The following is a 23292-nucleotide window of genomic DNA, read 5'->3' as shown; positions in this document are numbered from 1 at the left end:
ACCAACGACATCGCCCAAACACTGTTGCCACACATTATCGAGCAGCTGATCGCTAAAATTATGCACTTACGAAAAGATAATAATAAGTTCTCACAGCTGTTCATTTCTATTCGTAAATTAAAGATAAGAAAATTATACCGAACAATATGAAATATTTCTTTTTACAGATTATTCAAATTGATTTATTAATAGAACGACTTAACTAACGTCTTCTGTCACTTTTGGCGGGAATTCATATTTTCAAACTTTCAATACGATTACTGTAAGTATTATCACTCTGTACGTTATATTTAAAACTTCTATTACTTGTAAAATTAAACTATAAGTATTTTAATATTCAAAGTATCTTAAAATTGTAATATATTGTATCGTTAGTGCGTAGATAATTAATTTCGATCATTTAAATATCATTAAATTATCGTTTTAATCGAGTTTCGATATATGATCACGTGCAGTATTTTGATTGGTCAAATTTGAATTATTACTTTTTAATGGAGCCTTGCTTAATATTTGAATTTCATTATTTATTATATATATTTATAAAAAAAATATGAACGAAATATTGCTTAATTAATAATTATAAGTATGTATGCATTTATATATTCTTGTAAATTAATAGGAAAAGGTATTAAATTTAAATTAATTTATTATGTAATGTGTGTATAATTATAAATCGATATATTTGTTTATCGAGAATTCGAACCGATCGGTGGATCTTGCCATTTAAATTCTTCTTGATAGGTGACATAAACAACCCAATAACATACATTAAGTAAACCAAAAGATGCCGGAAATACTACTCGTGCTACTCGATCTATTGTTGATACACTATTAATATGTCTCGCTACACGTTCACCAAATTTACGACAATTTCCTGCTGCTTCACGTTGTCTTCGTCTTCTATAATTCTCAATTAAAAATTTGTTTAATGATCAAGCGTAACAAATATGTTAAAAATATGTAAATAAATTACCTGAACTCATCGTCACCTGCCAAACAATATAAAAATTGTTTCCATTTGGGTAATCGTCGTTCAGTTTGCGTCTGTCTTTCCATTGTTGATGGTCTCGATGTAACGGCCATTGTTACGGGTTGATAAGATCGTCTATTGTACGTTACCGAATCCTACAAACATCTCTGATTGATAATTTTATTCATTTGTTAAATAAATATTAACTAATGAAATAAATATGGCTGCCTGTAATTGAGAAAGTGGACTATTTGATGTAATTAAAAAGTTAGGTTAGAATTATTTATATTATAAATTATAGGATATCTCATAAATTTGTTTATAAAATATTAGTCCACTTTTCAAATTACAAGCACACATATATTGGGATTTCTAGCACTTGAATACGCTATCTGGTGGCTAAATTCAAAATTAGAGTAGAAAGGTCGAATTTTGCTACGCCACGCCCCTGCCAGAGATCCCAATATATACGTATTATGTTTGTATTTGTTTTTCAAAATATTTTTACATTATAAATGCTGCATACAGCTGAACTTCTTCTTGAAGTCTCATCGATGATACTATCCGGATGAATAGTTTGAGAATCACAAGTAGCAATAGTACAAAATGGATCTTCATATTCCTTATCCGAAATATTTTCCCATTCTTCTTCATCCAATGGAAGTTCACCACTTCCTACCTAAGAATAAATTAATAATAATAAATTATTGATAAATGACAATTATAATAATTAATAATATTATATACCTTGGTAAAATAATGTACTCCAGCAAATTCTAAAAGGGTAGCAATGCAATAACCAAAACTCATGAGAAGAAACCAATCAAGGGCTGTTGCGTATCTAACTTTTGGTAAATCGGTTCTTGAATCGAGACTAATCGTTGAAAGTGTTAGTACCGTAGTAATACCTTTAAAATATATATATATATGTGAATTAAATACACATACAAGTTCATGGGTTCGTGTTTTTTATCAATCAAATTAGTTTACCTAAACCTACACGATCGCTGGTAGCTTCACGATGAATCCAAAATGATACCCAACTTAAGACAACGATCAACACACATGGAACGTATACCTTGAATATTTTTCATAAATAAATTAACAAATATAATTTTGCAAGAAATATGTGTACGCAATCGAAATAAATCGTTCTTTACTTGTATCAAAAAATAACCAGTATGTCGTTGTAAATTAAAAGACACTTGGAGAACGGAAAATTCTCCTTCGCGACGTACAAACGTAAGATTCCTGTAAGGAGAACCCATTAAATCGAATTGGGATAAAGCCATTCCAGGAACAAAGTTTACTGAAGAACCTTCTTGCCATTCGTAAACCAATTGTCTAGATGTGTATGCATCTAAAAAAAAACAAAAAGCAAATATTTGAACTGAATCACATACGTATTGGGATCCCTGACAGGAGGGGCGTGGTGTAGCAATTCGATCTATCTACTCTAATTTTGAATTTAGCCACCAGATAGCGTATTCAAGTGCTAGAGATCCCACGTGACATAGCAATTCGACCTATCTACTCTAATTTTGAATTTAGCCACCAGATAGCGTATTCAAGTGCTAAAGATCCCATAATATAAAAATAATTTCAGGTTTTTATGAATGAAAAAGAACTGTAATTTTATTCCTTTGCAAATGTATTGAGTTGGCAAGTAAATGATTGTGGATTTTATCGATAGGTGGCTTTGTAAACTCAGCAATGACTAAGTTGCCAACCCAATATTAAAATCAACAGGTAAATGATGTACTTACAGCTTCCTAAAATTAAAGGACAGGATTGTCGATCCATTGGAAAATTTTGTAATTCCATTGGACACTTAGCTTTAATGGTAAGCCTATAAAATAAATTTATATATATATATATATTTAATAAATAAGGATAAAAAATATACATATAAAAATTAATGGTGTTAACCTCATGGAATAAAGTATATCACCATCTTGAGAAATTCTTAGCAACTTGTTGGGCACTGTGATAGTGTGCACGTAACTATGTTTCCCATTGTAAAAATACGTGTCAGGACGCCATATTCTTTCAAGCATTTTTATACTAAGGCTGAGAGATTTAATGGGTCCTAAGAAACTAAGCCGAGAATCACGCCAAGATTGTCTGAAGTAACAATCCATTGAGTAATCCTAATATGTGTGAGATAAAATTGATAAATGTTATTGATTAATTATATCATTTTGAATTGTTTTTGTTTTTTTAATTTGAAGAACACTTTAGCAACGGGAAACGTATACAACCCAAGTGTAAACATACTAACCAATAACTGTATTTATACACTTATCTGTAAAACTATGAACATCATAAAAGAACATACAAATATCAGAAAGGTATATTAAGTTAAATAATTTAATCTGTTGCAAAAGTGTCTTTTAAAAATAATAATGATATATAATACCATATCCAATTCGGAAACAGGACCCATGCTTCTTATCAGAATATTAGTTTTGACAATCGTCGGTGTTCCTACGAATATTAAAATTAATTATTAGTTCCTTTAGAATCTAATTTATATAAACAAACAATAAAATAAAACAAAATATCATGTATGCAAATCACACATGTTACAAGTGAACCCTTAAAACCAAACCTCGAGAGAATGAGATGAATCCTGAGTATCAGAAGTAAAATAATTGTAGGGGGTGTATTTATTATATTGTTGGTACCATATATACCAAAAAACACCGATATAATTTTGGGGTGGGGGTAGTTGACAAAAAACTACAATTTTCCAAATTTGAATAATCAAAATGGAATGCCATAAATAAACACAAAAATCGTAGGATGTCGATGAAACCTAACCTAAATATTGGATTGGCAACTAAATGATTGCAGATCTTAAATAAGATTAAAAATTTCAAATTGTTGCTAAAAATATAAGTTTATTCAATTAGGTACTCCATTTTTGTTGATAACCTTTTGTTATTGGTCAGGCAGTGTCATTATACTACGTTCATCAAATTTCTGATCTTTGCTATCAAAAAAGTTTAATTGAAATTAGATGTAAAACAAAATCCGCAATGACTTAGTTACCAATCTAATATAATTAAATTTTCAGTTATAAAAAATTAAATTTAAGATATTTTTATCATTGGTCAACACAATTACTTATTTTTTTGTTTTGGTTGTAACTAATTTTAATTTTAATTTTGCAATCTTTAATTGTTTTTACAAAGAAGGGAATAATTTGGGTCGTATTTTTGGATTTTCATTCACTTTTTTCAAATCACCTTTACTCCCCCATTCTAAAGTAAACCTTTTGCAACTTCAAAAATAAAAATAAACAAAAAGAAAAGCAATAACAATCCTTTTTTCACTTATCAAATATTACATTCGTTTTGGCGAGAAAAAATATTCTATCATTCTCAATCGTTTGTTAACAAAGTTCAGAATAGTTACACACAGAGAGAGAAAGAGAGAGAGAGAGAGAGAGAAAGAAAATCCGATAAACGTAGGGAACAAAAAAAAAAAAAGAAAAAATAAGAAAAAGAACAGAAATATAGAAAAAATGTGAAATCGTCGTAGGCGGGCCAAAAGCAACATTTGAGAAAGGAAGAGAGAGAATACGATTTCAAAACCTACCAATAGTTTTCTTCTAATTTTTTTGTGTTTTGTTTTCTTCCTTTATCTTTTACTTTCATCTGGCTTCACTCCAATTTGTGGTATGCATGCAATATCCATATTGAGCCATTTCATCCGCGATGATAAGTTTCCCTAAACGCGAAAGGGATTGGGGGTTGGGGGAAACTATCGGAATAGGAAAACAAAAAAAATAAGTTGGGGGATAGAAAAGTGGTAATAAAACAAGAAGGCTTGTTGGACCAAACTGAAATGATTTCTGACTAATAAATATCTCAGTAAAATGAGAAAGTACTCTGCAAAAAAATTCGTTGTTAATATAGTGTGATAAAATAAATAAAAGACAAAAAAAAGAACATTTCTCTGATTTGTTGAACACGAAGGGTGCCAATTAAAAGAAAAAAAAAAAAAATACTCTGCCATTTCTTTCAACTCCAATTAACAATTTTCTAATTTTCTGTTCTTTTTTTTTTGTTGTTTTTTAATAACTCTACATGTTAATTTGCTGGTTACATCACTTTCTGTAAAAAAAAAGTAACGTAACGAGTTGTAATATAGCTAATCTTTCTGGTAACATCTCGGTGCAGCTTCACGTCAATTTCTTTTTTCTTTTTTCTCTCTCTCTCTCTCTCTCTCTTTCTCTCTCTTTTTCACATTTTTAAGAGTTTAACGGATCGTAGGAACGCGGCCACGAAATTTTTGCAAACGTTCGCAGTGAGGTATTCCGGTTCATCCTTCGACACAAAAATTCAACGATCTGTAAGGTTTTACACACGAATACCGTAATCCATATCGTAATCCAATATTATCCTATAGATATATATATATATATATAGATAAAAAAATTAAGACGATAATGAAACACACATACACACATATACATTGATATAACTTAAAAATGAATTTAAAAAAAAGTATTTCATTTTAATCCAATTATAAAATTATAATAAACGAATATTTATAACAAAGCATAATTCATTAACCTGTTAACTGGGTGGGACGTATAAATACGTCAAACGTATTTTATGTGTTTTATATATAAACTAAGGTTGACTCACAATCAGTCCGATACACATGTCTTTAAATCAACGAATTATCTTATACCGCCATCTGTTAAAATCTTATCTAACTAAAAGAGATAATCATGACTCTTTTCGGAAATAACCTCACTACTTTTCGGAAAAAACCTCACTACTTTTCGGAAAAAACCTCACTACTTTTCGGAAAAAAGTCAACCTTTTTCCCACTTTTAAGTAGCAATACCGAACCGAACTACTCACTACTCCGAAAAGTAGTGAGGTTTTTTCCGAAAAGTAGTGAGGTTTTTTCCGATAAGTCCGTAGGGTCTTTCCGATAAGTCCGTAAAGTCTTTTTGATAATTCTGTATAGTCTTTCCGATAAGTTCGTAGGGTCTTTCCGATAAGTCCGTAAGGTCTTTCCGATAAGTCCGTAGGGTCTTTCCGATAAGTCCGTAGGGTCTTTCCGATAAGTCCGTAGGGTCTTTCCGATAAGTCCGTGGGGTCTTTCCGATAAGTCCGTAGGGTCTTTCCGATAAGTCCGTGGGGTCTTTCCGATAATTCCGTAGGGTCTTTCCGATAAGTCCGTATAAGTCCGAAGCATAGCATAAAGAGGAGACCGAGAATAGGAAAAACTGTATAGCTATATTCCGTCTCATTCCCTCGCAGTCTAAATCCTATTTTTGTCTCTTTTTCTCTCATTATTTAGTATGGCAGCCGTTTCATAGCTTCGTTACATAGCTCCTTTTCCGTTTATTTACTTTTCAGATCACTCCCATTCTAAAGTAGTTATCACTTCAAAATTGAATAATTAAAAAGGGGAATTCCCCGATTTACAGGTTAAGAATTTAAAATATTAGGTGGTTCGAAAAGTCGTTTCGTTTTTTGCTGACGCAATAATGGCATTAATTGATGCAAACTGATAAATAGTAACACATGAGATCGATGAGAGGTTAAATTTATTAAATTCAACTATTTATGACCACTTGAAAGGTTTAGGTTTAACCACGAAGCAAAAATTGTCTTCATTTTTACAAAAGAAAAACGAAACGGCATTCCGAACCAACTAATAGGATTATTTTAATTAATATGAAAATTATGATTATTGATTGAATAAAATAAAAATATATATACCTTTCCCGTGTGTTGGCAGTTGACTGTTCTCATAATTCATAAGAAGATTTTCCAAAACCATGGTTATATTTTTGGAAACGATGTCGGTGACTGTACCTCTGGATAATCTGCCAATTGTCAATGACGAGGAAGATTTCTCGGATGAATTAAATTTTGATGACGACGTTGATGACGATGACGATGATGATATTGTATCATAATTAGTACTCTTGCATGATGTTAATGGTAGAAGTAAAGTTAACCTATAAATCAGTTTAATTCAAATGCATTATTAAACTTTTGTTATTGATTGTACATTAAAATACTAAAAATAAAATAAAATAAACAAGTCAATAGAAGTACATAATCGATTACAAAAATAAAATATTAATAAAATATACAAGTAAATTAATAATATAAATAAATTCAAATAAATAAATATTAATAATATTTTACAAATCAAACATCATTTTCATTTGTGTATAAAATATTAATTTAATGTAAAATTTAATATAATAATTTAATATAAAAATTATAATTTTCATTTTCATTTAAATTTATTACAAATTTATTATTTAATATATAATATATATATATAAAATTAAAATTACTTAATTAATTTTTAATATATAATGTTAATATAATGTTAATTTTAACATTAATTAATATTTAATGTATAAAATTAATTAAATCAAAATAAATATTTGTATTTGTATAAAATACAAATTAATAAATATAATGTAAAAATTGTAATATTAATTTTCATTGATTAAATTAAATAAAATTTTAATTATTATTAATATTAAATAAATTATAGTAATATTAAATAATAAAAGAAATATAAAACAAAACCAACATTGTGTGAAAAACATAAATTATAATAATTTGTCTCTTCTGTTTGAAAGGTGGCCTTTTTTTCCAATTTCAAAAAAAAAGGGCAGATGTATCTTAGGCAGGGTCCCCGTAGATATGCAATTAAGGGTTGGACAAAGATGAGAGGGAAGAGGAAGAGGAAGAAGAAGTACCCTCTCGTCGTTGTCTGCCGATTCAGCACCTTCACATTTGCCGCAAGTGTTCGCGTCATTCTTTCAAGTGAACACTATGCCTCATTACATCATATTCTCGTGATCGTATGCGCATTTTTTTTCTATCGATATTAGGGGATGATTATCTATTTGATATCAAATCGTGCAAACCACCACCACCATCACCAATCAACCACCAACCACCACCAACCACCACCATTAAATTCCTCAACGAACGGTGTTGGTTTTTACATTGAATTTCTATCGATAAATCGATATACCCCTTTTCACCCCCACACCCTTCCACCCTCTACTCATGATCCAATATGTTTCAAATATTTTTCCCCGCGTATTTCATTTCGTCGAGACAAATTTTCACAATGGATTCCTTGACAAGTTTGAATTTCGATGTCTTCTTTGCAAACGGGGGTTCGTTTCATTACGAAACTAACGTGTGTATTTGTGTATGTGTGTGTTTATGTATTACATAATACATGGGGGTTGTATCATAGGGTATAAGTATAATAATTATTTGCTTCTGGAAATCGTACGACTGTTCGTTTGAACTCGGCCCTTTTTTTTCTGATTTTTGTGTTCGTTTGTTTTCTTTTTGTTTTTTTTTTTGTTTTCCAATAGCAGACCTTCATTTCGGATTCTCGTTAGCCTATTCTTCCCCCACTCTTTTTCTTCTACGTTTTATCTTTGGATATTTCTATATGTTGTATATTTATTTCTATAGGTGTGTGCATGTGTGTGTGTGTGTGTGTGTATGTTTCAATATCGTACAAATGAAAGTTTGCACGAATGAACAAACCTTGATAGTACGTTAATGAAGCATTGTAATGTACGATTCCTTTTAAAATATATTTGCCCTGTTTCGATTGGAATCTATTTGCCCTGCAAACGTTTATGTAATTTCAAACACTTTGAATCGTAGAAATTAGTCGTACATATATCTTCTGATATAATATTCTAACCATTTTCAAATGTTAATTATATATATATATATATATATATAATTGAAACTATTAAATGATACCTTTGAAATAAATATATACACTCTTTGTGTAATTAAATATTATATATAAATAATAATATATAATAAAAAATAAATTAAAGAAATTATATTGTAAAATTATTTTTATAATTATTATTATTTATATTATAATTAGAATTATTTAATTAAATACTTATATAAATTAAATTAAAGAAATTATATTGTGAAATTATTTTTATAATAATTATTATTTATATTATAATTAGAATTATTTAATTAAATATTATATAAATTAAATTAAAAAAATTATATTGTGAAATTATTTTTATAATTATTCTTATTATTTATATTATTTATAATAATATATTAATTATTTGATTAAATAATATATATTAATTAAATTAAAGAAATTATATTGTGAAATTATTTTTATAATTATTATTATTATTTCTATTATTTATATTAATATATAATTAGTATTATTATATTAATTATTATTATTATATAAATTAAAAAACAAATCTAACGAATTACTTTGCATCGATCAACAATTCGAGAGGGGGGTTGTGTGTGTGGAGTGGGAAGGATTATTAATAATAATTAATAATAAAGATCAAAATAAAATCTTCGATTATTTTATTTGAATTTGTTCGTTTGTTTCTTCGTGTTTTGGTTGTTGAATAAAAATCAAATATTAATTAAAACAGATGAGAATGAAATTGTGTGCGAATGAAAAAAAAAAAAAAGGGGATGAAAAAAGAGAAGACAATTTTAATAACATTTGAATATTTGAGAGAAATTTATCGGGGGGTTGTTTTTTTTTTTATTTTTTTATATTTTTTTTTTATATTACTCACATCGATAATTCCGCAACGTTCAATTTCATGATTGAGATTCGTCACTTTGGTTCGTTTTCCTTGTTCTTTTTTTGAATTTTTGTTTATTTCTTTTTTTTTTTTTTAATTCTCTTTTTACTTTTTCTTTTCTTTTCTTGTTTTTTTTTTTTTTTTTTTTGTTATTTTCGTTTTATCTTGTCAATGATGAAACTTTGTTGAGAAACTTTGATAAAAAAAAAAAAGAGAAAATGAACAAGAGATTAAGAGAGAAAGTATAAAAAAAAAAGAGTTCGGTTTATGTTTTGTTTTTTAATCGTTCGTAAAAGGAAAAAAAAAAGAAGAAGAAGAAGAAGAAGTATGTATTTGAAAAAAAAAAAAAAGTAAAATAAAAGTTAAAAGTTAAAAGAAAAAGAAAAAGATCGAAAAGATAAATGAAATCTTCAAAATCACTGCTGAATTTTGATGATCGTCTCGAGACACACCGATGAAACGACAGACCATTGCCGAGAGTCGCGTGGGCTTTACAACCCCCTCGTTAAAGCTCTTAAGTACGAATTCGCAGGACGTGACGCGCAAGCTCCAAAAACACGCCGCACGGCGATTCCCGCGTTTAGACACGACCCCAATCTTTTTACAATATATATATATATATATATATACAACATATGTATGTAGGGAAAATTTTGTAAAGAGTGAGAAGTGCGAGGTGAACATAAACCCAATTTAATCCTACTAATAATATTTATTTAAAACATGTATTAGAAAAAGTACAATATTAGTTTCACAATCTCACGGTTACAACTTAGATAAGCTATGACTGTATTCTTACAACTGATACAACTGCAACTGTTACAACTGATGTCTAACTACGACACTACGACTGCTACTGCTCTACTTCTACGACTGAGATTGCTTATTTCTTTCCACGTGTTTTATATCAGAAATCACCTACACCCCTTTTGAGAGGGAAGAAGCTTACAAATCTTACTGACCAATAGCATAAGGATACACACCCCATAGTCCACCGACAAGTACACCCTATGGTTTTCGGTAATGGGAACTATACATACAGAAACTTAATCTAGCATATCGGAATGTTACCCTTTTTTATGGTATCACATATGTTTACACAGGTATCTGAAATTATTCAAAGGGTCCCGACACTGCACACATGGTTTTTTTATTAACCAATTATTAATTAATTTCAATAGTTTAAATTACAAAATGTTTCATTTAAATTTCATCGTATGTGTATATTTTAATCATGACCTCTTTTATATGTATATTTTAAACATAACCTCATTTTCTTTTTCTTTGAATATTTATGATCAATTATATACATTTCTTTTTATATTCTATCTTTCTATTTGTCTTGTACTTTGTTTCTTTTAAATAATACGAAGTACATTTTGAATAAAATATTGTCGTTGGTTATAGTTTTAATTACAACAACAACAACAACAACAACAAAAATAGAATACTTCAACTCTTGTCTTTGCAAAAACAAGAAAAACCTGCTGAGAAATATTGAAAATAGAATTCGTCAATAATTAAAAATGATAAATGAAAAGTATCATATTGAAACGATACTTCTATAGAATAGAATCTTAAAAAAAATAAAAAATAAAAAAACAAAGAAGAGAAGAAAGTAAAAAAGGAGAATAAAAACAATTTTCTCGTTTGAAATTTTCTCATCGTCACTGGATCGTTTGGTGAATGTAAACAAACTCATAAAAATAATTCAACATCATTTTTACACCCTTCATTTAAAATCAATTTAATATAAAGATTTTCTTTTCTTATTGAAACCACAATTTTTCATCTTATTTTTATCAAAAAAAAAAAACAAACTAATGAATCAACAAACGAACGAACAAATGGCAGACATATTGGAATAGAAATATTAAAATTCAAATAAAAAAGAAAATAATAAAAGAGAAAAACAAAACAAAAAGATAACAGAATAAAAATGAAGTGATGGGTGGTGGTAAATCATAAGACTTTGAAAAGAAAAGCAAATTTTCATCAATTATTTTATCAAAAAAAAAAAAAAAAAACTAACCAACAAACGTACGAACGAACGAACGAACGAATGGCAGACATATTGGAATAGAAATATTACAATTCAAATTAAAAAGAAAATAATAAAACAAAATAAAGACAATAAAATAAAAACGAAGTGTATCGTAGAAAATCATAAGACGTTGAAAAGAAAAAGAAATTTTCATCAGTTACTTTATCAAAAAAGAAACTAACCAACAAACGAACGAACGAACGAACGAACGAACGAATGGCAGACATATTGGAACAGAAATATTACAATTAAAATTAAAAAGAAAATAATAATAAAAAAAAAATAAATAAAAACGAAATAGTAAATCATAAGACGTTGAAAAATAAGAAATATATTCCATAGTATTTTTCTCATTGTCATTTTGTTTGTCCTTGGAAAAAGAAAATGAAAAAAAGGATGTGGAAGAATGGGATGAGATAGGTGAGGAGGGTTGTTTGAGAAATCGGTAAAGGAAAGTAGAGGAGTATGAGGAAAAGGAAAATGAAGTAAAAAAAAAAAGATGGAAGAGGATGACGTTACTCTCAGTGAAAAAAAAAAAGAAAGAAAGAGAGAGAGAAAGAGAGAGAGAGAGAGAGATAAGAAATGAGAAGAAGATGATGCGCCGAAGTGGATAGACGATTACTTCGTTGGAAAAATGCATCATCGATCGATCGTTAAGACCTCCGAACACACTATCTATTCCATCCCTTCTGTACAACCCTCAAAGGTTAACGACTCATCTTTCTAGCGTATCTTAAGGATACTTGTGAAGATGGCGTTTCGATGATCAGCGTGGTCTGGAAATTCGACTACGACGAGAGGAGTCCGTGGTGTTGTGTCACTAGGTCGAGCTTAAAACGAGGGTAGAGGGATTGTGAAATATACAGCGCTTGCGCTTCTACAACCCCCCGAACCCCCCCACTCCCACCATTAGACGAATAAAAGAACGAGACGGAATGAGAGAAAGTAGGAAAAGGAAAAGGAGAAACAGACAATACTGGAATGAGAAAGCAAATAGTAGGAAGGGGTGGGGATGGGGAATTGAGAGTGGGGGAAGGAAAGTAAAAGGATAAAGCAAAAGGGTAGTGTAGTAATAGTAGATAGTAGTAGTGGTGGTGGTGGTGGTGGTGGTGGTGGTTGTGTTCCATGCCCACGAACGGCGGGGGATGCTAGAACGGTCTGCTTTGGTATCCTCGAAAATTCGTGTCGCGAAGATCAAATTTTCTTCTTTCCTTCTTCGATGGACCACGAGATAAACGAAGAGAGAAAAAATAAAAGTGAGAGAGAGAGAGACTGTGTGATACGAGTTGACTACTGACAGACTTTTATTGACAGAAAAAAATAAAAAAAAATTAAAAACAATTTGACAGTTTACAATTTACATAAAAAAAAAAAAGAACAATTGTTTTTTATTTTATTGTTTTAATTTGATAAAATCGTGTGTTATATTAAATTGTTAAGACAAAATTGGTATTGAAGTTGATGAATTAAAGAAAAAAAAATTAAGAAAAAAATAGTTTGATAAAAGGTTACGACACACGTTTATAATAGGACTAGGGAGGGGGAGGAGGTGGAGGTGGTGGAGGGGGAGGAGAAGGAAGAGGAGGTTAAAAGAATTCGAACGGAGGGAGGAGTTTGTCTCGGTTCGATAAAATTCAGACAGTTCGACAAATTTCTCCTGTCATATTCTGACGAATTTATCGTGTCACGGTTTGCTGCTGCTCCTGTGAATGCCGTCGTTGTTGAATATTACGAAATAATAAACGTCAGTAATTGAGAATGATTTCTTTAAATATTGAATTACAAAATCGCGTGTGTACTTTAAGGACCGTGATCTTGAAGGTGTATGGGTCTATGATGATATTCGAATTGTGACGAGGAAGTATCCTTTTTTTTCACGTGGAAATTTGATATCCGTTGGTGCACACGTTGACAGTGACTACTGTTATTATAATAGTAGTATTAACTACTATTCGTATTGCTGTTGTTGCTGTTGGTTCTTCTCATTTTTGACAGTCACGAGTAAACAGGTAAGATCGTTTCATAAGTTATTTAAAAAAAAAAAAAATACAAATATTGTTTGTATTAAATAGAAAAAAATGTAAAAGTTAATTAACCATTTAAACAATTTTTGACTCAAATCAAAAATATGTAAAAAAAATTTTCTTATTAATAGTAAAAAAATATTATTTTAGATTATAAATAAAAGAAATTATTTTCAATGTTGATTATTTACATCATGTTTGATCAAAAATAACCATTTAATATTAAATTATAATAATAAATAATAATAATAATAATATATATTATATTTATAATTAAATATTTATTGTAATAATAATTTCTTACATTATTATATTAAAATAATTAATAATAATAAATTAAATATAATTAATTGTTATAATTAAAATAATAAATATTATTTTAAATCATTAATTACATGTCTATAAAATATTATCAAGTGTTTCATTTTATTATTATTAATTTTATAAATATAATTTTGTTTCTAAATATTCAAACAACCACACACACACACACACACACACACACACACACACACATATGTACAAATAATGATCCAATTAAAATCCTCTTATTAAATAAATACACACAATTAATTAAATAAATTAAATGTTACAATCTTGTTAAGATACGATTCTGAACAAGTGTAAGCTTTTACGCAAAAATAGAAAAAAGAAAGAGAAAGAGAGAGAAAGAGAGAGAAACCTCCTCGCGAGGTCGGAGGTCAAGGACAAGTCAGGGGAAAAAATAAAAAAAAAAAAAAGAAGAAGAAGAAGAAGAAAAAAACGGGACGGCATCGTTTTCTTTTGTGTTTCATTTCAGCCTGCAGCAAGTGCAGAAAGTTGAATATGTCGTGGCACAAAGATCTCAACAAGAGATGACATTCTTCACTCTTTTCTAACATTTCTGGTCAGGTCGTCGACCATCGGCAGAATGCTGCCGCGTGGACTGCCATTAACGTTTCTTCTTGTGCAATTGTCTCATCATATAGCTTGGTAAGGTTTCACCAACACATATAAAAAACTAAATTCAACATTAACTTCCTCAAACACACATATATATATATAATTAAGAGACACTTACGATACAAGCATTTCAATGATAATATTTAAAATTAATTTATATTAAAATATCAAATAAATATACATTATCTTTATATGTAGAATTCTTCTGTGCGTGTGTATGTCACTGAACTCCTCCTAAACGGCTGGACCAATTTTAATGAAATTTTGTGTGTGTCTTCAGATGGATTCGAGAATGGTTTATATACTTATATGGTTTATATATATATATATATAATGGTTTTATATAAAAATATAAAATAAATATACATTATATATACAATATAAATGTAACAAATATACATTTATATACATATGTGAGGAAGTTTATGTTGAATATATATATATATATTTATTTCATTTCTGTCTTTAATTTTTCGATTACCTTACAATTAATTGTAAAAATTAGTTAACTATATATTTTTTTATATTTTTTATTTAATTGTAAGTTCATGGGTTTATTATAATACCACCATTAATATTAATATTAATATTACCGTAATAATACCACCAACCATTTAATATTAATATTAATCAAATAATTGTTTTATTTGACATCAATTAATTACACTGACAAAAAAAATATATATGTGTGTGTAATTTTGTAAGGTACAAATTAAACATGGTATAATTGTTCTTATCGTAATTGTTAATGAAACGTACGACGAAATATGTTTAGGGCTGCTTTGGAGGACACAAGAATGTTCGACAAACTGGAAAATGTCACGCAAACCATATCGAGAATACTCGACGGCTATGACATTCGATTGAGGCCAAATTTTGGCGGTAGGTATTTTATATACATATATATATATAGATAGATAGATAGATAGATAGATAGATAGATAGACAGATAGATATTAGGTATTATCTAAAATAATATTCGTGTACCTTTTCTTTCATTGAACATAGATAACATTTAAAAAATAATATGAACAAAAATAATAATAATAATAATAATAATATTAAAGTTATATAAACATAAATTTGTAAAATAAATACACCCCATTATCTTTAGGGGTTTATCTCGTAAATCGTATTAGTCCAAATCCAGGATAGTTTTTATTTTCTTTTTTTTTTTTGTGAAATGAATTTCTAGTCCATTCAACTAAAATCCGTTTGAAACTGGTTTTTTTTTTGATAGACCTCTTGTACGCCGTACGGGGTTAAAACCATAATCCCTAATGGAATTTATAAATCCGGATTAAAGTTATTAATAATAGTTATCGTTTTTTTTTTGTTTTTTTATCGTGTTTTATAATATTATATCGAAAAATATATTTCTTATATATTTTTCTTTTTTTTTTTTTTTAGGAGAACCATTATTAGTTGGTATGGATTTAACTATAGCAAGTTTCGATGCTATTTCAGAAGTCAACATGGTGAGTTAAAAATAAATAAACAATATTATATATTAAATAAAACAATTGGATCATTGCTTTATCGTAATTTATGATCATCAATTCTTTCCTTACATTTTAACCCTTTGAGTGTTATGGACGCTTATATGCGTTCAGTAAAAATTACTAATTTTATCGTTCGAAACATTTACATACGTGTTTGTTAATATTTATGTAAAGTATTAAATTATATTCACAATAACCAAAACTTTAATTATTAAATTATAATTAAAAATAAAATATATATCTTCTTAATATATATATATATATAAATTACGTGTCACGTTGTTTGTTCGCAATGGACTCTTAAACTACTGAACCGATTTTAATAAAATTTAACACACTGTGTGCAATTTCATTCAACTTGAAAGATAGGATAATTTATATCTCAATTTATCATCGCAATATTATTTTATTAATCGCGAATTATTTGTTTATTAACAAAGAGTCATGATTATCTCTGTTAGTTCGATAAAATTCTAACAGATGGCGGTATAAAGTAATTCGTTAACTTAAAGGATTGTGAGCCAAAGCAACGCGTGGCGGAGCACCCCTAGTTTAATAATAAATTATATTTAATAATTAAAGTTTTTGTTTTTTAATAAAATTTAATATTTCAAATGTCCCTATAGAAAACATTTTAGGTAAAAGTATTCACCACTCAATGGGTTAAAAATAAAAAATATAAACAAATTGTGTATTATCTTCAACGCTATACCAAATCATAGAAAAAACGATAAATAAATTAATTAATTAATTAAAGATCGGTAAAAATATATGTATCAATTTAATTATTTTATAGGATTATACAATAACAATGTATTTAAATCAATATTGGAAAGACGAGAGACTAGCATTTTCACAAGAGGAAGAAATTTTGACCCTAAGCGGTGATTTTGCTGAAAAAATTTGGGTCCCGGATACTTTTTTCGCAAACGATAAAAACAGGTACATACATATACATACACACACACACACACACACATAAACCAACTTCTATATGACAATAAGAGTTGACTTAATTAAAAAAAGAAAAGAAAAGTGGAATAGAAGAAGAAAAAAAAGGGAAAACAAAGCAAAAAAAAAAGAATTAGTATCCTTGAGTAACACACATGATTTAATTAACGAAACAAAACACAAATGATGTAGAAATAGATGATGATGATGATGATTATTATTATTCGTAAATAATAATAATAATAAGAACAATCGTCCATTATTCTTTTTACTTTATTTTTTTTTGTGGATATTTTTTATTTTTATTTAATTTTTTTTTTTTTTGCAGTTTTTTGCATGACGTAACCGAACGCAACAAACTCGTCAGACTATCCGGCGACGGTTCCATCACTTACGGCATGAGATTCACTACGACCTTGGCCTGCATGATGGATCTGCACTACTATCCTCTCGATTCGCAGAATTGCACCGTAGAGATCGAGAGCTGTACGAGAGTATATCAATTGAAAATCGTGTGTCAATTTTATTCATTTTTTTAATAATAATATTATATTAATCATATATATATATATATATTTTTTATTTTTATTTTTTCATATATTTTTAACTATAAAACGATGTTTTGTTTTTTTCTTTTTTTTTCTTTAAAATTCATTTTGTCTAATTATACGTATGGGTTATTAACCAGTTAAGCGTGTTTGACGACTATATCCGTCATTTGCTTGATTATCGCGACACACACCAGAGCGCGCGCACTCTGCGCACAAATCGCCACACTTAACTGGTTAATAAAAAGATAATTTTTTGTTATATAACAAAATTACGTAAATGAATAAAAAGAAAATGAGACGTAAGAAAATTATCTTTTACAAGTGACACACAGTTAGTGTCATAAATAGTTTAACAGGTTAATAGTTCAACATAAATACATATGTTTATTAACCTATCAAACATGAATAATATAATTATGAGAATATTATTATTGCATTACATTACAAAGTTTATTTTCTATATCAACACAGAGTTAATTAGAATTTGTTGGATAATAATTAAATGTATAATAATTGTAAACGATATAACATATTAATAACTTCTATGATCAGATAGGCAAAATTGGATATTGTGGGTGATCAATGGATGTGTAATAGTCAGTAAAACCGCAAATATAATCCATTCGTACAATTAATCATGTGGTACGCGAATAATATCTATGAATATTTACAGTAAATAGAACATGAATGGATAGGTACCATCTTTGATAGGTTAACGTGAATTTATTTTTACTTTTTTTTTAAAGATTTTTTTATTTCATTTTATTTTTATTTCATTTCAAATATATTTCAATATTACGGGAGGACTGAAAAGTAATGGTCGTTACTACGCACGTCAAATGTTTATATTAATCAAAATTATTTTAATCCAAAAAACGATTGATGATATTTAAAATTTTGCACATATCAGATAGAAAATGATTGTTGATAACTTGATTAATTAATTTAATTATTGATTAATAATAAAAAATTGTTTGACAAATTTATTTGTTTGAATTTTGAGGTTAAAAAGCGACATTACTTTCTACCTAATATATTAAAATATAATATCAAATATATTCTAATATTAAAATATATATATTGGGATCTTTGGCAGGGGCGTGGCGTAGAAATTCGACCTATCTACTCTAATTTGGAATTTAGCCACCAGATAGCGTATTCAAGTGCTAGAGATCCCAATATATATATTTATATATATTGTGATGCAATTTTATAATACTATAACAATCATTGTACATTATATTCATATAACCTGTTAATGATTTAATTATTATTATTATTGTTATTGTTTTTATTTAGATGGTTACACGGTACTGGACGTAGTAATGTATTGGAAGGAAACTCCAGTTCGTGGAGTTGAGGAAGCAGAATTACCACAATTTACCATAATCGGTTACGAAACAAATGACCGGAAGGAAAAATTGGCTACCGGTATTTATCAAAGGTTATCATTAAGTTTCAAACTCCAACGGAATATCGGTTACTTCGTCTTCCAGACCTATCTTCCGAGCATACTCATAGTAATGCTCAGTTGGGTCAGCTTTTGGATTAATCACGAAGCGACCAGTGCTAGAGTGGCCTTGGGTAAAAGAAAATTTCTTTTCCAATGCTCGATTATATTATACATCTTACTAGTCACCATGTTGTATTCAATGTCATTTGGTTACTTTGTATGATAAAAATGAGATTATTTTTACTTTCAAATTAAATGAAATCTCTGTCCCATTTTTCACTTGAGAAATAATTCTATTTGAGATTGCAAATGAGTCTCAAGCGAAAACAAAATGAATTATTTATTTATTCTGAATTTTTAATTGGGAATACACACACACACACAAATTAATAAAAAGAGATAAGATGAAGATGATGCAAATAAGATAGAAATAATTGAATTTGCAGGTATTACGACCGTTTTAACGATGACCACGATTTCTACAGGTGTTAGAAGTTCCTTGCCACGAATAAGTTACGTCAAAGCTATAGATATATATCTAGTTATGTGTTTCGTATTCGTTTTTGCCGCTTTATTAGAATACGCAGCAGTTAATTACACTTATTGGGGTGCAAGGGCTAAAAAAAAAGCAAGAAGAAGGATAACGAGGAACAAAAAGTGATTACCTCGAAAACTGGTTAGTTAATCAACATTTTAAGGTTTCCTTTGTGATATAAACGAAATGAGTTGGAATGTTTGAATGTTGTTAAAGGAAGCAAAGCTACCTCACCTTTTCCTGGTTCAACCGATGCAGATATTATTGAACTACAGGATTTAAGAATGTCACCATTACCAAGTATTAGAAATAGATCAGGTTTGATCAATACTTCTTCAACACCTGGACTAGGAAGAAATCACGATCCAGCCAAATTTCCACCTAGTTTTCGTATATCAAGAACTGTTGCTTATAATATGCATGGTAGAAACAGTGGACTCAGATATAGAGGTCCAAAACAAAATAAACCTAAGGTAATTGAAATGATTTTATAATTTTTCAAACAAATTTTATTTTTATTCATAATCAACAAAAGTAATTCGTTTAACAATCAAAATCAATGTTGTTTTTTTCTGTTTACATTTACATCACTGTTATGGTTGAACACAAAAGAATATAAATGAAAATATTTAATTTTTTACAATAATACCAATTACAATGTAAACATTTTAAAGTACATTGTTAAATTGGTTGTTAAATTTTTTTAATTTAAAAATTGATAATAGTTTTTAGTTCAATTATGATTTAAAAAAAAAATATATATATATATATATATATATATATATATATATATGCAAGATGTGTTACACACTTATTTGTGTTTATTATTTATGTGAATAAATTTTATATTTATATTTTAAATAAATAAATAAAATATAAATATAAAAATATCGAAGTTAATATAGGTAAAAACAAATTATAGTTTTTTATTTAAATATTATATATTATATATTATAATACAGTCTCTAGTTTGATTAGAATTTACAAAAAAATATAATACAAAATAGACATTTATTTTTGTTTATTATTCACATGAATAAAACATCTTTTAAACAAAACAAAAAAAAATATCTAAAGCTAATAAATACAAAAATAAATAATAAATTTTTATTTAAATATTCTATAATATTATTATTATTATTATTAATTGTTACAGGTATTACACGCAATTCGTAGAGGTGCATCGGTGTTGCGCGTGTCCATGCCAAAAATCAAAGACGTTAACGTGATCGACAAGTACTCGAGAATCATATTTCCTGTCAGTTTCATGCTATTCAATGCTGTATATTGGATATTTTATTTTGTATGAAAAGATATAAAGAAATTCAGTTAAAACGAACAAAATAAAATAACACAAAAAAAAAAAAACAAAAAACAAATCAAAACTAAAAAATCAAATCAAATAATTACGATCATCTCACAGTGTATGTTTTATTTCACATTTACAAGAGAGAAAAAGTGAGTGAAATAAAAAGAAGAAAAAAAAATATACTGAGAAAGGAAAAATACGTTTTTATTGGATTCGTTATGTGAAATACAAATATAAAATGATTGACTCTGATTTGATGAGAGAGAGAGAGAGAGAGAGAGAGAGAGAGAGAAGCAATATACATCAGGATCAATTGATCCTATTTTCGTCCTACAACTAGCAACTACTATGACAACAACAATAATAATAATAATAATAATAATAATAATAATAATAATAATAATAATAATAAAAAGGAAAGGTGTAAAGAAAAGAAAAACAAATTATTTCAAAATAATTGACGAACAGTTTGAGTGTCCTCAATCGAAAGCTGCCATAATTAATTTATCAAATTATATAAGTGTGGTGTTCTGAAAAACTTTCATCGCAAAAATTCGGATACACCGTGTATGTATATTAATAGAATTATTAAATATATATATATATATAAATCAAAACAAAATGATTGTTCGCAAAAAGAAAAAATCGAAAAACGTTGTGAATAATTTCAATGCTATTTATTATTTAATATGAAGGGTAGAGGTAAGGAGTATCATTTGTGCATATGAAAAGTGTCCGTCGTAATGCATTCAATTAAGGTGGCGCCACAGTAGCTTCAAGATAAATTTTAAAGAAAGCGCCAAATATTATTTAAAATAGTATTGATAAATAAACAAGGAATACAAATTTTACAACACAAATTTTTACTCATAACTATTTTGTTATTATTCATAATACTTTTTCATAAAATTAAATGATAAAAAAATCAATAAACGTACTATTCACAATTCACGAAATAAAATCACACTAGCTATACGTTTTCTCATAATAATACTTTAAGGTTATATTTTACTACATTATTTTGTACTACGCAAATAATTGAAATGTTCAATAATTAACTACTTTAGTCGTCAATAATATTAAATTATTTTAACTCAGGTATACTTGAATTCGTTTACAATTGTTACATTAATATCATACCTTTTGTCAACGTCAGCGCCATTGTGGAAGATTGTTGAACTGTTATTTATATCATACGCTGGACACTTTTTCAAATTTACCTCCCATACGAGATGATACTCCTCCTTACCTCCTCTCTCTACCCTCCATATTATTATTTAATCTTCATATTGGGCGTAGAATAAATTAGAAAGTTTCGATCGAATATTGAAACTAAACGCATATTATCAAAAGTAATTTTAATTAATCATTTCGAAACCAATTCCTTCAGAAATATCAAATAATAATTAAAAAAAAAAAAGTTCTCTACAATACTTAATCAACTGCCAAAACTTAAATAAATAAATAAATAAAGTAAATATATCCTTAAAACATTCATAAATAGCAATAAGAGGAGTAATAATCTTTTATTATTATAAAAAATAATAAAAAAATAAAAAATGGGAAACAAAATTCATGAAAAAAAAAAACAATTTTCATTTCGTTTTAATTCTAATCTTCGATTTAATGTATTTATACATATACATATACATATTTATGTATATCCTCTAAGAAACATAACCAATTGTATACGATTACATAGTACTCCTTTTAAATGAGTGAGAAAGAAAGAAGAAGAAGAAGAAGAAGAAGAAGAAGAAGAAGAAACAAACAAACAAAAAGATATAAAAAAAAACACGTGCTATTTTTTATTCGATCGAAAGAAACATCGATCATCAGTCTAGACATTTTTGTTTGTTTTTTTTTTTTGTTAGTCTATTTGAAATCTTTTCAATTTTTTTTTTTTTTTCAATCGCTTACAATTATATATATATATATATATTTATATAAGTGTATAAGATATAAATTGAATTAAGAAATTTTAACAGAAAAATAATAAATAAACATAACAAACACATGAATAAAAAGAAATTTGATTCGTGGAAAGTTAGTAGAAAGTATTTCAACGATAAAAATATATTGTACGATTAAAATGTAAAAATGTAATTTACGTTAAGTTTAACACAACATACAAAAATCGATTGTATGAATTCCAAAAAAAAAAAGGAAGAATTATTTTCAATAATTCTACAAACATATACATATATATATATATATATATATATATACTAGGTGACCCGGCAAACGTTGTTTTGCCATATAAATAATTTCCTAGTAATTTCTAGTGTAGACAAAAAATAGCTTACTTATTGTAAGTATGTATGTATGTTAGAATGTGTATATTGTATGTATGTAAGAATGTGGTATATGCGTGAAATAAGCATGGAGCGCTGT

General features: G+C 27.8%; 2 protein-coding genes across 4 annotated transcripts; one reads left to right on the top strand and one right to left on the bottom strand.

The window, feature by feature from the left end:
* Positions 1-628: 628 nt before the first annotated feature.
* LOC107069425 (gamma-aminobutyric acid receptor subunit alpha-6) lies at positions 629-10560 on the bottom strand. 3 transcript variants are annotated; one of them, XM_089179191.1, is made up of 11 exons: positions 9579-10560; positions 6721-6962; positions 3390-3457; positions 2900-3120; positions 2737-2819; positions 2131-2330; positions 1961-2048; positions 1718-1878; positions 1497-1649; positions 974-1125; positions 629-900 (listed from the first exon to the last, which is right to left on the bottom strand). In XM_089179191.1, exons 1-11 carry the CDS (start codon positions 9605-9607, stop codon positions 687-689), a joined length of 1611 nt encoding a protein of 536 aa, XP_089035317.1. In that variant the 5' UTR covers positions 9608-10560; the 3' UTR covers positions 629-686. The 3 variants fall into 3 exon arrangements, with proteins under 3 accessions (XP_089035317.1, XP_015182217.1, XP_089035318.1); XM_015326731.2 differs by having other exon boundaries at positions 1479-1649; positions 9579-10552; XM_089179192.1 differs by lacking the exons at positions 6721-6962; positions 9579-10560 and adding an exon at positions 4574-5312 and having other exon boundaries at positions 1479-1649.
* Positions 10561-12682: 2122 nt separating this feature from the next.
* Positions 12683-22805, top strand: Lcch3 (Ligand-gated chloride channel homolog 3). Its single transcript, XM_015326734.2, is given in 12 exon segments — positions 12683-12887; positions 13437-13640; positions 14455-14627; positions 15373-15479; positions 16008-16075; positions 16896-17041; positions 17379-17536; positions 18901-19185; positions 19501-19680; positions 19683-19730; positions 19806-20062; positions 20746-22805. Coding segments are annotated over 10 exon segments (1464 nt in total). The 5' UTR covers positions 12683-12887; positions 13437-13640; positions 14455-14565; the 3' UTR covers positions 20899-22805.
* The last annotated feature ends 487 nt before the right edge of the window (positions 22806-23292 follow it).

This window comes from Polistes dominula, unplaced genomic scaffold, assembly GCF_049000335.1.
Source record: "Polistes dominula isolate Pdom_NZ unplaced genomic scaffold, Pdom_raw_medaka contig_37, whole genome shotgun sequence".
NCBI lineage: Eukaryota > Metazoa > Arthropoda > Insecta > Hymenoptera > Vespidae > Polistes > Polistes dominula.
The sequence above is the reverse complement of the archived record's forward strand: the minus strand, read 5'-3'. Positions and strand labels throughout refer to the sequence as shown.